The sequence below is a fragment of the Athene noctua genome, chromosome 4 (assembly GCF_965140245.1).
Source record: "Athene noctua chromosome 4, bAthNoc1.hap1.1, whole genome shotgun sequence".
NCBI lineage: Eukaryota > Metazoa > Chordata > Aves > Strigiformes > Strigidae > Athene > Athene noctua.
Window position 1 is genome coordinate 12,732,113 of NC_134040.1, and position 16,898 is coordinate 12,749,010.

Here is a 16,898-nt window from a genome sequence, read left to right on the forward strand (position 1 = left end):
AACTGTTGTTTCTGTTTAAAAACCAGATCATTATTGTTGAGTATTCTTGAGTAACACACTAATACCAGTAAGCACAAGATTATGCTGTGTCAAACACAGCAGTCATAGCTGTTGCTAGCTTTTACATGTCTCTTATCAGGTGGGAGTGAGATCTTTACATAGTTAGTAAACACCTTTTAATTTCACATAAATGAGAGTACAGCCACGGATTGCAGAACAGGATGGAACTGTCCTAAACAGAAATACATTGCTCTGGTTACCTTATCACTAGTTACACTTCTCTTCCTTTTTGGCTGGTTTGCTGGTAGTAGCACATGCAAGTCAGCAGTTGTGGGTAGACCAGGTTTCACGACCGTCATGAGTGTTTCTTTGGGTATATTGGTTTCCTGCAACGACAAAGGCATATGACAAATTATAGGACATCATCCTTTACATGTAATAGAAAATACGTAAATAAACTCCATACATGTCTTTTGGTCTTTGGTGTTCAGATCATTAATATTTAGAGGGGATTCCAACAGAAGCTAAAACATGAACAAAGCCAAACATAAATTAACTGAAATGTGAGCTGCTCTTTGAAGACTGGAAGAGCTAAGCAGTGTTATCACATTAAAGCAATTTAGTGGCATCATGGAAAGAAGCAAAATGAAGTGGTATGCAGTTTTAGTAAAACTCTGCGATGGCTGTGAATTTCTAGGGTAACATAAAAAAAAATTCCTATGTGATTTAGGAACCTTTGTGTGCCATTCAGACACTTAGTAGACTTAGAAGGGCATATTCATTACAGCTAGCTTTAGCTTAAGGAGGCTACTTTTCCATCTGTGTTTAATGGATGGAGAGAAGTCTTCCAGGGTGAGATTGAGCACCTAAACTGAGTTCCTGAAATTGTAATGAATACATGCATCCCCCACTGAAAGTCAAGTTTATCCCTTTTCAAAATAGTTTGAGCAAATTTTGCTTTTAGTCCCAAATTCCTCCATAGAATGTATAATACAGTCACACGATTCTAATGAGAGCACCCTGGACACTTCCTGTAACCTTACCCAAACAGATTCTGAAATTCCATTAAATCATTCATATGTGTTTGCAAATCATTTAACAATTATTAAAATGCAAGGGCTATTTTATAAGGGAGTAAAATATTTATTTGACTGACAGTGGTTACGGAATGGGTTTAAGTTGATAAAAGTGGGAAATTTAATTTGACATTTGATATGAACCACTAAAAAAAGGCAGAAAACGGTATAAAGTCAAAATTGCAGAGCTGATTTGCATGACTGCAAATGCGGGAAAAGTCAAGTGATTTCAAATGCAAGTATTTTAAAAACATTATCAACCTGCACCTCAGTGCTATTGCCCTCACCAAAGTTAGTGTGTGCACACTCGGTTGCTTGCAGCCTGTGTACCTGAAAAGCACAGCTCTAGAGCTCACCGTTTTCATGGGGTGCTCTTTACTTACCTCACAGTAGTGCTGCATGGCTTTGTACTTGATTTAACCTACAGGGTTCAGCTGCTTCCAACCCACATTTCTTTTGTGAATGTGATCTAAAAAACCAGCTGTATGAAGTGTGTGCCTATATATTATATATAATTTCCAAAGTTACACAACTGACATTGTAAATTCTTTCTTTCTGCTTTGCTATTACACAAAGACTATGTCTTTTATATTACACAGCATCCTTTGCTTAACTTCTAAATATATCACATTTAAGCTACTCTTCCTGTTTTGGAGTCAGCAGTATTTGCCAATATGTCTATCCCTAATCCCAGAGAGCAATATTTAGCATTAATTGCCAATTAGGCTGTGTTAGTTCTGAACTGTCTATGCTACAATATCATCATCTACAGCCTGCATGTAAAAGCAAAGCTAGGCTCAAACTTGTTTGAAATGTGGCTCATGAGGTTCACTTTATTATTTTGCTCTGCCTCCTTTTTTCTAAAGGAGAAGGCATTAACTTAACCTTCAAGCTTTACAACTGGTGAGGGAACATTTTACGAGCAATCTGAAAGAGCACCTTTGCAAGAAGTCGTGTTACTACCCGCCCTATGTCTTCTCTCCACTCTGGTATGTCGGGGTTGTACATGTCCAGGTGCTTAGTAAACTTCAGAGGAAGAACATGAAAATGATCTAGGAAAAAAACAACAAAACAAACAACCAAACAGTTTTGAACAAGTAATAAATCAGGTTGCAAAAACAGTTTTGTAGAAATAAAAGCTGAAAATATGTGTTTGGCATTATTTGCTGTGCAGCACAGCAGTATCTAGGAACTCCACTACTCTTGCATGGAGCGACAGTACGGTCCTGTCAGGCACTCTATTTCTTTCTGTATTTTCATCATCATCCAATTTGTGCCTAAAGATAAAAAAGTAGGAAGAAAAAGATTAACAAAGCAGATTTACATACATGCTCTGGGGTCATAACCTTCCCAATAATTTTTCCTTAGGACAATACACCACACAAACATGGTTAGTTTCTTTTATGTGTAATGGGAATGTGCCAGTTGATTTCATTCTCACTGAATCATAAACATATATTTTTTGCCCATTGCATGTTCCTGTTTTTCATGTAAAATGAATACTTTACATACTCCATAACCTAGCTACAAAAATAAGAACATAAATGAGATGACAAAAGGCTAAGTTTTGCCCTCTTTGAAAAAATAAAAACAAGGTACGCGCACAACATTTCTTTGGATATTGTCAAAAATATCTGAAAAACTGGAAATGGGCTGTTCCTCAGTAAACAGTCTTTAAAATCTTCTCTTTCTCTTTATAGGCTCCTTGGATCAACACCTGGGGAACTTCATACAAAACAGAGGAAGAGATCCTCTGGAATTCATGAGTCAAACCTGGCCTCCCCAACACTTCCAACAGAATTGTATTTTAATGTGGTTTTCTATTCCAAAGGTTTCTTTATTTCCCTCATGGCCAGTACTTTCTTGCTCTTGGTATCAGGACTGGTCAATACTAAGAGCAGAAGAAGCATTAGAAAGCCGAAGTCATTGATCTAGTCACACTTAGGAGGGTCACACTTATAGTCACACTTGTAAAGATTTCTAAAAAAGTGGATGTATTTATAAGTGGTATCCAAAACGTTAAATCCATTTATCTTGGGAAAGGAGAAGGTTCATAAAAGCTCCATTTAGCATGAGTGTGATTTTTACCATTATTTTAAGTAAATAAGTATACTAATAGCAAAAATAACAGAATATTCTTCAGACCATAGAGATGTATCATGCTGTGTATTCCATGATATCTGAAGGCTTTTAGCTCTGCATTAGAAAGAAGCTTTTTCACTTATCAGAATTCCCACATGTGACAGCACAAATACAAATGTAAATAATCTGTCGGCACTACATTTTTCACAGTATATTCTGCCTTGTCACCACATTGTAAGACACAACAAGACACACCAGGGCACAATGTGAAACAAGAGCTGAAGGGTTATTCAATAGTTACAGCAGAGCTATATTTGATCCAAACTCTCAGATAAACATCAAAGGAACAGTGATATATTGAGATAAAAGGCAATTATTTCACATAGTTTTTAATGCTGAGAGCATATCTATAACTAAATTTTCTTTTTTTTCAGAGATATTTAAACTACTTTATTTAAAAATTCTAAGAAACTTTCTAATCATAGGTCAAAGTACTACTTAAGCACTAGTGCTACATATAGCAGTTAGGAACCATAGTAACACTTAAAATAAGCACAGGAAACAAAATGTTTTGGATAAAACCCTTCCATACAATCACACTATTCAACTTCATAGAGTTACATAGTGACAGTTCACCCCTCTAATTTTAAGAATTATACGTGGCATTAGATATAATTTTACAACAGGTTCAGTTGTGTCAGGGCTGATTTAAGAGGTATAAGAAACAAGTACACATGAAACAAAACAAAACAAAAAATTAACAAGAGGAATGTCTCACCAAAAACGTGGACAACTTTTGAGTCCTGAAGCATGGAGCTCCCACAGGAAGCTTGGACAGTAACTCTGATGTCACCTGTCTCAGCAAAGTTTGTCACCAGGAAACTCTCCAATGTAAGGAGTGGCTTCAAAAAACAAGGAAAAATTGAAAATAGAATTTCAGCCAGAACCATGAGAACAGTGTCTGAAGAGACTGCCATTAAAAATATGAAAAAAAATTCACGTCAATTACACAGTCAACATTTTATCAAACTGTTCAATTATAAGTTTCAATAAAGGATGTTTCTTTCCCTAAATGGATCCTTTATAAACAGAATAGCTGACATATGAGGCAAACATTTCTTTTAGAATATTCATTAGAATATTAGGTTTTCATTCAGATCCCACTGAAATAAATGGATTTTGAGGCAGGCTCAACAATCTCAAGAAGATCCTATGTAGCAAGTCATTTGCCGCAAAAAATGTCGGGTATGTCAGGGTCAAAAGGATTAATTCTGCTGATTTAGAGCATGACCCATGAAGTACACCAGTCCACCATAACCACCATAACCTCCAAGATGGAACTGCGATACTCTGTTCCTTGATCTGTATGAATTACAAAACCCTTCACAACACTACACTGAATCTGCAGTGCCTGTTCTGGCAATGGCAAAGTCAACAATAATGAACAGATGCAGGCTGGGATTATGGTAGACAGCACATTTACAAGAATAAACTTTGTTGTGCTTATCTGAAGCATTCCTCTGTCACACTTGGTCTATCTCAAAGAAAATATTTTACTTACCTGTTATTGAAAGAATTACCTTAAAAGAAATTAACCCAGATAGACAAGAAATATTGCCAATAGAAATACTTGGATATTTATTGCTCTGGATATGTTTATCCAGATTTTCTATCCCCAAATTAATATGGTTAGATTGTCTGAGTGCTCCCGGTGTGTTTTAGATATCCCAGTTGTTTCTGACACATCAGTTTATTTTAGACTCCCAGAAAATATTTATCTGTATAATGAATATATATATTTCTGTATAGCACATAAATTTACAGTACTCACATTATCAACTTGGAAGTGCATAAATCTAAGTTTCATCATTCACCAATGGTATGATCCCAAATGCATTCCCCTTCCCTCCACAAGTTTTTTTTTCCACAGGTAATGAAATAGAATGAATTTTTGTGCCCCTCCCCCCAAAATAATTTAGAAATACAAAGCAACTCTATGAGAAAAATTTCCATTTCCACATAATTAGCAATAAAGTGAAATTAACATCTTAAATGTATGTGATAAAACACATAAATGTATGTGATAACACTTTCCACGAGACATAACTGGCTATTTGGAATGAAAGACGACCTAAAAGAAGGCATGCAACATGCGAGCATTTCTATTAAAGTAAGACGTAACACTCAACTTTTATTGGAAAGAGACTGAAAATAATCTTAGTAAAAAATTATCATCTACCTGAAGATTGTTTCCTATCCACCAGTAGAATACAGTCAAATTAGGGTTCTTAGGCAGTATGATGGCTGTCAGGTTGACCTCCTGGTTTCTCCCAACAACTGGAACCACTTCTAAATTTAAAGCCTGCAATGGAGCTGAATAAAAGTTCCAAAAACATCATTGGATAAGAATTCATCAATTTATTGATTGCCTCTTTCCCCAAAAGCCTCTCACCTGCACTCCATAATGTCCTGAATTGATTCTTCCCTCCCTCATGCTTTTACGTCTGCACTGAAAGCTATGGGCATAATTGAAAGGACCTCTTTTCAACCAAAAAAAACCCTTCAAAAAACCACAAAGAAAGTCCTAGAACAATGAGACCAATGACCAAAATACACCTCTGATGCAGGTTTGGTTTTTTTTTTTTGTGCATGTCCAGTTCTAGAAAACGTAAGTAAATATTCTAGGTTAAAATATGGAAAAGACAATCTCAGCTTTTTTTTTTTTTTTTTTTTTTTAAAGTAATAAAAACTTCAAACTAATAGAAATCTAAAAAATCTCAAACCATTTAGGGAGAAGCAGAAAACTGGAAAATAACGTTGCTGACTAGTAATTTCTATTATAAAATATCAGCTGTTAGGCTCACACCACACAAACTCTCATTAATGTGTGCTTTGAAAAACACGTGTATATCAGTGGAGCATTTATTTGCAAATAAAAATAGATAACCTCTGTACCTCAAAATGCGCCTTAGAGTAAGTTTATTCCTTTCTGAACTTTTGCCTATGGATGCTGTAAACATTATTACTTGTATAAAAGAAATGCATCATTTTGGCGATTTTATCTGCTTCTTAATGTTGTATTTTGCTTCATAGTACAATAACCTTACTAATAGAAAATCTTTCCCTTGGAGGTTTCCCAGTATATCTTTTTCAGAATGTCTGAAGATAAAAGCTTTATAATAGCATAATATGATAACTAGAATTTCTTAACTTCAGCTGCACCATCTATCCAGGATACCAAACCATTGTATGGTCCAAAAGGCATTCGTTACACAGAATGAATATTAACCATCCATTTTGGTTTCATTTTAAATATCTTTTAACTCATTCAAAAGTCTTTCATCTCAGTGCAGACTTAAAGGTAATTAACACCAATCCAAAGTCTTTCTCTTACTCTCTTTCATGAACTGAATCATTGCTCAAACACTGCTAATTCACTTTGACTAAACTGATTGAACTTGAGACCAAGTCGTTTGAGCTGTGCACACCCTCCCTTTCCACCTCCCTTCAATCATCCTGCCTGCTGCTTCATCCAAAGCACTTTCACTTTGCTTTCTCCAATAACACTTTAATCACCCAGATGAATTCAAGGTATGTTGGGTCTTTAAACAAATGGTTTCTTCAATACCTTCTTTACCAAAACAGAGTTAAAATGTTCTTCCTGTTGCTGGTGTCTTGAGGAAAATTCAGAAATTATAGGAATTCAGCTAAATTTGTTCCTCCTAGAAACAGATTTTCCTTCTGACAAGGCAAATCAAAGAAGTCTGGAGGGATTGGCATCACTATTTTTATTTTGCCATAAATTTACATTTTCCCAGAGGAAACTGATCATTTTGAGATATGTTTTTTCTCCTGAAGAAGGTTACTTTCTTTTCCAAAATTTTTAGGGGAATTATTTGGTACTAAAAATGATGACTCTTATTTCAAGTTTGGCATTCCAATATATTAAAGAGCTAAAAGTAATTATTGTGAGTCCTTCTGCTTGTTTCAGTCACACAATTCCATAATGCATTTGAACAAGCTACATAGCACCCTTAAGTGTGTACACTAAGGAATGAAGTTGACTTACTTGATTTCTGTTTAATGAAGCTACAATTTCAGCAGTTTTCAAAGCTCCATGGCTATTCACACACTATGTATATTATGGTTTCATGGTGAAGAATATATATGCCTAGTTCTTCTTCAGCTCTTTTTATTTTGCGTTACCTACTACATTTATACTACCGGATTTGCTGTAAGTTCATTGACAAGTTGTAAATTGTGTGATCTGGATCAGAAAGCATAATCTGGATGACAGGCCAAAGTTCATATAATTGTCCTACATTGCAGAGCATCCCATAGCAACAGAACTTGGCAGGAGTACAAAATATTCCCTTTATCGTTTGTTCCTGAAAAAATTCCCTGGGAATACATCAGCTGGAGATAGAGTGAAAGCAGGAATGTACAGATGTTTCTGCTTTCATGGTATTCCACAGTAAAAAAATGTAAGTGAATGCTATTAGTGTTTCTCTAGAATGTAGAAATAGCAGTTTAATTAGTGCCAGCTAATTTACTCAGATCTTGTAATTTACTTTAAATAATTAAACAGAGTAAATCACATAGAAAGCATTTATTCAAGTGGGCTGAGTAATACGCTTCCATGAGTCTTTTAGACCATGTGCAGCGTCCATGGACAAGCTCAGAAATGGACCGCATGTGCTTTCAGTGCTCTGTGCCTCTGCACTTTGACGCCAAAAACCTCTTATTTTGGTGTCATTTTATTTGTGAAAATTATCTCTGGCTTCTGCAATTTGTAAATCTACTGTATAAACCACAATCAACATATTTTATTTTTACTGCTTATCCTGATGTAGGCCACACCAGAAGCACATTTTGAGAAAGCGCTTGTTCCGCTTTCGTCAGGGCTTGCTACTGCTTGTCATTCTCTGAACAGTAAGAAGTTGTTCTCCCTGGAGAGAAGGTTGTTACACAGAGTTTTTTGCTGTTTGTTGCTTGTACAGATCTACTCTTCCTGTGTTTAATCTACTTCTCAGTACCTAGAAGCTCCTAAAAACAAAAGTAATGGTGAAGCCTTAAGTAATTTATCTGAGCTCTCTGGACATGTCAAATGATTTAAAAAACAAACACAACAGAGATAATGAAGCTGAGGTGGAGAATTTGATTCTGATCCTTTCCATTTGATTTTAATAGGAGATAGGCCATTAGCATCAATAGGTTGGGCTCCATCTGCTAATCAAAGCAGAACTGGAAACTCTGGACTCAAGGACTCTGACTAGTAAAATACATAAATATCAGCTGTCACTAGACAGGCTGACATAAAGCACATGGATCTGTGCATAGCCTTGAATATGGCTCCTGCAATTTGGGATTAGGATGGAAGGCACACCATTCACAACAGATGGAAACAGACACTTGGAGAATGCAAGATGAGTATCTTTTCTTTTGATGTTACTTGTCTCTGAATTTTTGACACAGCTGAAAACAGACAAAGCAATAGCTGTCTGGAATCTCAAAAGAAGAGGAAAATTCAGTTCCATTTATGAATATCCTTCTTCATTTCAATTATGAGAGAACTGAGGTACATTAAGTTTGCGATGGTGCATGATATTCCTTGTGCTATGCTATTCTTTTCTTTTAAATCTATTTGATGGGGTTTTTTAGGTCTTAATTAAGGAGAGGAAGAGAAGTCAAGTAATACTGCCTGCCAACATAAAGTTACACCTAAGTGCCACTTTAAAACTTTGTGAGAATTAACTACCTCAGATCTTGATTCTAGTACTTTAATCAGTAGCCTGACATACAGAAACACAGAGATTTTGATTATAATCATTCAAGAGCTCATACATTTCTCAACACACCTGTTTACTTGCTTCATACAGCAACTAGAAGCTCCTAAGAAGACAAGCTTGAAGTGTTAAATTTTATCTGCTAAGATTGCCAATGAGGTATTGAGGTAGGAATATGGATCAAACCTAAGATTTGAAATGAGGTATGCTTCCTGTATAATGATTAATACACCATCCTCCCAAATAAAAAAAACCCTAACTCTGACCTCCTAATACATTAGGTTTACAAGTCTCTGCATTAACATACAGCACTTCAAGATTGCATGAGGTTATTGAAAAAATATGCATTTTTCCTAATTTTAATTAGTAATTTTCTTTACTACTTCACAGTTGTCATGAGGCTTTTACACAGCAGCAAAAGTAAGAAAAACAAAGAGCTGATTTACAGTTGACTTGGATGAACACCACAGCCTCATCATGCCCAGCCACATTCTCAGCCTTCACTGATACACGGTAAATCCCAGGATTCTCATAGCGGTGACGGATGGGTTCTCCAGTCATCGTAAGGTTCACATATATTGCCTTAAAGCCATCTCCAAGATCTACCTGGTATTTGGTATTCAATGTATCACCCTAAAAGGAAAACAGATCCAAAATATTTTAAATGGCCAGAACTGAAACAGACAGGACACATGATTACAACCATTTCCTGAATCACAACAGCATCTCCAGCCCCAGCCAGATATTTTGACTTAATTGCAATAGTTGCAATAAAAGCACTACACTCATGGCAAAGATTTTAGTGCAACAGATGTTGTGAGCATTAGTAGATACAATATCAAATTTCCACAGTAAGGTGCTATTTTAAAATAAGATACCCCAGACCACTAACACAGTTGTGTGACACAGAGGCCGTCACTCTTGTCTCAATTCAGCTGGACATTCACTAACATAATGAACGGTGCAGGGCAACACCACATTCAGTTGCAAACAACTGAATATTGTTATTTTAGTGAATTACCAGTCAATCCAGTGAATATCTGGCCTATGCAATTATAAAGTAAAATTAATTGGTTTAGACCTTCTTCAGAGCACCTTCGAACCACACCCTCTGAGTGTCCACCATATCGCCTTCAAGATCCAAGCTGGGATCTTTGCACAGAATTGTACTGCATTATTCAGAGCTACCAGCATGTCTAGAACTAACATGCTCTACTGCAAAATTAGATGCATGCTTAATGAAGTAGATTACTGAGTTGAGTTTGGGAAAGGGTTTAAAAGTCTAGCTAAATAATCCTGTTATGTCAAGCATCTCATAGAATTTATGATTCACTGCACTTCTGCTAAGTGCTCCTTTAAATGACACTGTCTTCCCAAACTCAGGCCTAAAATACTGCAAGAGTGATTCTACTGTCAGAGGATCAACATATGCCCATCACTCATGTTGTCACAATGTGGCTATTTGGGAGAGAAGTCAGGCCTGTGCTTCATGGACTGGTGATGGGGATGGAGTCAAAGTTGTGAGCAGCAACACTTTCTCAATAGTACTGGGAGCACTGTCTTAGCAAGCTGTCCTGCTTCCCTGGTCTTCAGTAATACGTTCCTGCTCCCTTGCCACAGCACACGGCCATGACAGTCATCCAATTAAAATAGGTTGCAGGGCCAGGCTTGGTAGAAAATCCTCCATATCATGAAAACAGATATGCCTCTAAGAAAGGAACATATACATCCATATGCTAGACAGGTGACCTGAATGGCCATCAAATCAGAGAAGGATTGACACTCATCAAAAATCACTTAACTTCCCATAAGCCACTCTCTGAAATAGTTTTATATCAAAATCTAAACCCAGAAAGCAGCACTAATGTGAAATCAAAGGAGGCAACAAAGCCTAGAACTTACATACCCTGGCATTACAAAGGGAAGGAAAACATACTATTATTTCCTCCTTTTATTATTTTGCAGTTTGGTTGATTTTCTTCAATGTTTTATCGGATGAAAGAGCATTGCTTATAATGTAAAAGAATACCCATAATAAGGAACCCTACAGGTTATCAAATACATAAACACCATATTTCAACACACATAAAGGACCTTGAAAGCTTCTTCACTGTGAATATTTTTTTCCAAATAACATATTTCTTTTGACAACAGATGGTAGAATTTAGCAGAGGAGATAATATGTTATTAAAGTTTAAAGCAAAAGAGATGTCTTCTTGACAGCAATATGCCAGTAAGTGGAATCTCTTTAGATGACATTAGCTTGCAAACAGTTCTTGTTCACTCTTCCTTATGTTAACAAGTATACATGCATTTTTTTTCTTTTTAGGTGAGACAGAAATCAGTGTTGAAAGCCAGTAGATGCAAGCTTCTCTTAATGTTTTATTTTAATAGCTTCCCTAGTGTAAAGATGAGAGTGCTGTCTTCAAAACACTAAGGCACTTCTGTTTCTCTGACCAGGAAAGACAGAGAGCAGTGGACATATAACAAAAGTCATATTCGGGAAAAGGCAGCTAAATTTAAACGGAATTGAGGCTTCCACTTCCATGAAAAACAAATGACTGTCATGATATCATTTATTCATACATTCAGCCAACAGAATTTGGGAAAAAATAATTACAACTACATTTGCAATATATATATATATATATATTTTAAGGTCACTTACAAACTGCCCAAACATATCCGAAGCCTGCTTTCTTTACTCCCTCATGTCTGGCATTCCTGCACCTAGTAACATGCGTTCACATAAACTTGTAAATTAATTTTGTTCAGCAGAGAAATTGGCATGTTTTGGTTTATCCTAGTAGAGCTGTTTCTTAAACACAGTAATTGTTATGAATTCTTATTAGACCTTGTTGTATAGCTTAAGTCCTAAACAACGCTCAGGACATTTGAGTATAAATATTCTTCTTAGCCATAGGGGGCAGCAAACTGCTACACTTCTAAATCTGCCTTCCACTTCAATGTACCGAGCAAAGACTTCATCAGAAAACACAGCACGGGATTCCCTTCAAGACCCTTCACTTCTGAAGATTTTTGAATCGTTTTAAATGTTTTACGTATTGCCACAGATATTCATGAAAGCTTCAGTAGGAAAGAAAAGTAAAACTGCCAATGAAAATCATTAGAGTTCAAATTGCAACCAAATGCTCTAGTCTTACAATAAACATTTCTAAACAAATTATAAAAAGAGAAGGCAGCGTAACTTGCCACATAAACTGCTGGGGCACTGCAAGCATCGGGGTGCAGAGTCTGTGAAGCGTTAAGCAGCCCAGTGTTCTGCACATAACCTTCTTGATTCCATTACAGAAATAAATCCCAAGCATCTGATTTATATTGCACAGGTTTGCCAAAATGTGTGAACTTTCTTCAAGTTCTTGCAAATCAGTGGGGTTAGCCAGGAAGTACAGTACTCCAGTAACCTGAACACAGCAGTTGTAGCCTAATGCTAAAAAACAAGCATTAGGAAACATACGCATGGCAAACAATTCATCCAAAAGTTACTCCCTGCTGTTGGTCAGGGCCTTAGGGCATGGTCTTTCTCAATAAACAGAAGAAAATATACCTTTGGTGATACAACTAATATATAATAAATGTTATTATGCTGTGCTATTTGCTGATTTTTATAAAGGTTTGCCTCATTCCTGTATGAAAGGCAGATTCTCAAAACCACTTAAACCAGAATATTAAATGTTCTCTGCATTTCTGTTCTTCTCTGATACAGCACCTGAAATTTTCAGTCCAAGCAGACCTTCGTAATTTAGTTCCTTTGATTTTCCAAGAAGCCATTGCCTTTAAGAAATAATGACTGGCTAAACTGCTGAGAAGACAAATTCCATTCTCTGGGCAGAACTTGGTGGTTCACTGAGCTTACTAGATTGTCCAATTCACTTGAAACCAGAATTTTCAATATTTAGAGAGTAATTCATCTTTGTCTCAAGCACAAATTAATCTTCAGTCAGCAGCAAAGCAGGTAGGAGTGAAATGAACACTAAAAATAGAAAGGAAAGCTTCGTAAAGCCAATGTTCATTACTACCTGCTCTTGTCTGACAATGAAGGTGATGTCTTCCCCAGGCTTAACAGCCAGGCTTTCCTCTTTGATGCTGATCTGAAGTCCCTTGGGAGCAATCAATGGACACATATGCTGTGCTAAGTTCTGCTGCAGGTCTACGCCACCTTCACACACGTTAGAAACAACTTTCCTGTATCTGCAAAAACAGTAAGCAGTGAGCACAGTGAATCGGAGGTGAGCAGAAGAATGTCATCAGGGGCACCAAATGCAAGTGTGATGGTAGCTAATAAACATTCCTTTGGTTCACAGACAAGATCGCAGATGCTCAAAACCATTTGCATGATGCAAAAACTTTAAGGAGGGACATTGCCTTTACTGAGTAAAACCTGTTGAAGAAAGGATGTGAAGCATGAGAAGAATTTCACTTGCATGCACTGCAAGAGTCTGCCTTTTCAAATTTAGAAACATTCCTGACCAGCCCTCCAGGAGCTAGACACTCTCCTGTCCTCTCTGCCATACCCCTTCCTAGTATTCAACAGTCTTCAGTGTTCTAGAGGTCTTGGTTCAAACCCCAAAGATCAGGAAGAAATTAGATCAAGCAGCTTCTGCATTGACCCAGAACCAATTGCTTAACTGCTGCTCTCAAATCCATGTATTTATTAAAACACTGAAAGTATTTATTTAACGTAACAGTATAAAAGATTGAAAGGCCTAACACTTTTAAAGAACTAATAATGAAATACTTGGATGTGTACAGATTTATTTACAGATCAGTTTCACTCAGGTATGTTGTGTCTAAACACTCTTTAAAATCAGAGTCAGATTTCACCCTTTTGAATTCCTATTCTGTATATCACAGCTGTCAGCCGCAGTCCAAAAGGCATCATTTTCCTCGGTAAGGCAAATATACACAGAGACCATGATTCTAGTGCCAGATTTGACATTTCATCATTTGGTTCTCATCTCCACAGCCGACAGAGATGATGTTATGATAAGCCAGAATAGATGCCAGCTGCAAGTTATTCTCAGCACAGACGTCAGACTATATTGTAATGTATATTCTATGCGGTATTGTTTACAGTTACTAGTGCTTTCCTTTGATTCTGAGTGTCCCATATGGTCAGGAAAAGAATCTATTCTCCACAGAACTCCTTACTCCTATGGAAGTGAAAGGCTGGGAAGTTCCGTGGGATGTTACTGGCTCCTCAGAGTAATTCATTGGATTCAATCTGAAAATTGGGTCTGACTCCAAGCAATGGGCTAAAAGAAAAAGCTCTGAATGGAATTTCCTACAAGAAGTGTAACAATGGCTACAAAACATTACCAAAAAAAATAACAAGACAGCTCCCCCTCTTCTCAAACGGATTCGTTTTTGACCTCCTGTGAACACGCAAAGTTACAATTTCTCTGTCATTAGTCAGTAGGAAGCTTCTGCACGTGCTCTAAGTCAGAGTCAGAACTTTTACATTTCCCAGTTTTTACAGTTTGCCTACAGCTCCTTCAAACCACTTTTGTGGCCCTTGGTCAGAATGTTCTCCTCCTCTCTGGAAGCCTTTGCAAGCCAGCTGAAAGCAAAATCAGCTTACCCAGTGCTGCTGGTGTATGCCTGCCCCAGCACGCAGTCCTCAGGAGGTGCTTCTGGGTTAAACCAAAAGTCAGCAAAGCATTTGCTAGACTCCGACTTCAGAGGTACAGAGCGCTCAAACCCATAATCACTGAAAAATATCAACACCAAGCATGTTACTATCCCCACTTCATTCAGCAGTCTAATTTGGGGTGGATGAGATGATGTTTTTAAGAGTAAAAAGATTTTTTAGTATTATTCTACCAGTTGAACATACAAGTTGACAAAGCCAGTTCTGTTCTAAGTCTAATTTCAATGGGAGTTGTGTACTCTTGGGAAAAACTGGTTGTAATTACTTTGTCAGTTCTGCAAATTAACTCTCTTGATAGCTTAGATTTTAAAAACGTTTATCTTGTTACTCAGACCAACACATTTCTTCTGGGTTTTTTTGCTTCATTTGCAAATAGAAAGGGTTTGCTTGCCTTACGCATCAATCCAATGGTCATTTTTTAAGTCTTGATCAACACAGAAAAACATCAAGATTTGTTCAGTCGGGGAAACAAATACTTAAAACATGGCAATGTTTTTACACAAAGGCAAATGCAAAGCAACCTGCCTATTTGCTTATACACAGCTACCTGAGGAGATGGGCAAAAGGAGGAGAATAAATCAATCTGAAATTCTAAGTAACCAGTTACTAGCAATAAATCAAAAGGTCCACAGACAGACTCACCATAAGAAATCAGAGTTCACACATTCACAAACTTTGGATGTGAGAGCTGATGTGAAACTTCTCCCTTTAATGCACCATGATGAAATCTTCCTCTTTCGAAAGCTCCTCTGCTGGCCCATGATGCAACGATCACCCTGAACATCAAAGCACCAGACTTAATGCTCACCATAACCTACACCACACAGACGTGACCTTACGTTGTACTGAGAAAGGATGATCTTGCTGCCAAAACTTACAAGACTGTAAACTTGTATGAACTCTCTCATACCCAAAGGCATAGGCATAGAAAACTCTCACATCCACTGCTGTCCATTAATGGACTCTTACACAGTTGCAGCATAGGCTGTATTTCAGGGCATAAATCCAAAGATGTACATGAAAATTCAAGTGCAATTTAACCCATGTTTCATCTGTGCACAATCCAGGTACAACCCTACAACTGGCCATTTAAAACTTCTGCGTGGATGCAGATGGCTGAAGTTCTATCTGAATCACCATGTCTCTTGTCAGCAGTCAACACAAAGCACCAACCATGCAGACACAAGTAGAACAAAGACTGTCTGAACACACTCCACTGGTAATTGGGCAGCTGCAAGTACTCTGTCAAAGTCATTTTTGTAGTTTCTAATTTCTGAAAGGCATTTCAATGCCAATATCCAAAGAGACTGTTATTCTTTAGGCTCAGATCTGCATAACATTCTTTGCAAATACACAGCATTCCCAAACAAGCAATGTAAAATTAGGCATGAGAACTAGCAAATGAGAGCTGGAGAGCTGAAGTAACATAGAGTAGTATGCAAAAAAAACCACCAACCCTGCAGAGAGTGAGGGAACAAATGAACTGGAAGAAGTAAAACCTAATAATCAGAATAATTATGAATAAATATGACATATTTCCTTTAATGTAAAAAAACCCCCTCACATTGGTCTCTTTAATCAATACATTGTATAGAGAATGTAGCTTCCCAAAACTGGATTTGGCCAGAGCACCAGGATTAGCACAGCCTTAATGCATTACTGCAGAAATGGTATTGCCCAAAACAACTGGACTCCATTACGTGATTGGTCCACTGAGATCCTAAATTACTTCTGGAATGGGCTTTACTTATGACAATTTATATATGAGTACAGTATGTGGTCAGGAAGTTGGCAGAACACATAAAGTGCATGTTGAAATTGCTTCAATCAATATTACACATTTTAGTTTATGGTATATGCTTCACAATCCAGCAGGACCACCTATTATTGTAGCAGACCACCAGATGTACTTTTGCCTTTCGCAGGACATAGATCACACAACCAGAAGTAACACAGAATCCTCTCCCATTTTAAAACTATTGTAAAATCAGCAAACACTAACCTAAGGAGATCAAAACTGGGGACGCAGCATCCAAACTCTGTTTGAAAACATTTTCCTAGCACACAGTTTTACATGAATCTGAAAGCTACAGAAAAGTTGTGGCACTTAACATAAGACCACGCATACCTGTAGATTTGTGAGCTCCCAAGACTCATAGTCATCATCCGTGCACTCCCTGGGGAAGGATGGTCTGAAGTCCACCTTCACCAGTTCCCAGTCCGAACGGTAACTAATATGTCCAAAGACTCTGAACAAAAGGATCAAAAGGAAAACCTTACTGC

At 37.2% G+C, this 16,898-nt stretch overlaps 1 protein-coding gene across 5 annotated transcripts in view; it reads right to left on the reverse strand.

Moving 5' to 3' along the window:
• The window catches only part of SORCS2 (sortilin related VPS10 domain containing receptor 2), a 571,991-nt gene that overhangs the window by 21,301 nt on the left and 533,792 nt on the right, over positions 1-16,898 (reverse strand). For all 5 annotated transcript variants that reach the window (XM_074904464.1, XM_074904468.1, XM_074904467.1 and 2 more), the window contains exons 15-23: positions 16,744-16,864; positions 15,258-15,391; positions 14,547-14,675; positions 12,985-13,156; positions 9,391-9,577; positions 5,398-5,531; positions 3,937-4,060; positions 2,016-2,128; positions 261-386 (exon numbers count right to left, since the gene is read on the reverse strand). In XM_074904464.1, coding sequence (XP_074760565.1) covers positions 261-386; positions 2,016-2,128; positions 3,937-4,060; positions 5,398-5,531; positions 9,391-9,577; positions 12,985-13,156; positions 14,547-14,675; positions 15,258-15,391; positions 16,744-16,864 — 1,240 coding nt within the window. The remainder of the gene's footprint in view (positions 1-260; positions 387-2,015; positions 2,129-3,936; positions 4,061-5,397; positions 5,532-9,390; positions 9,578-12,984; positions 13,157-14,546; positions 14,676-15,257; positions 15,392-16,743; positions 16,865-16,898) is intronic.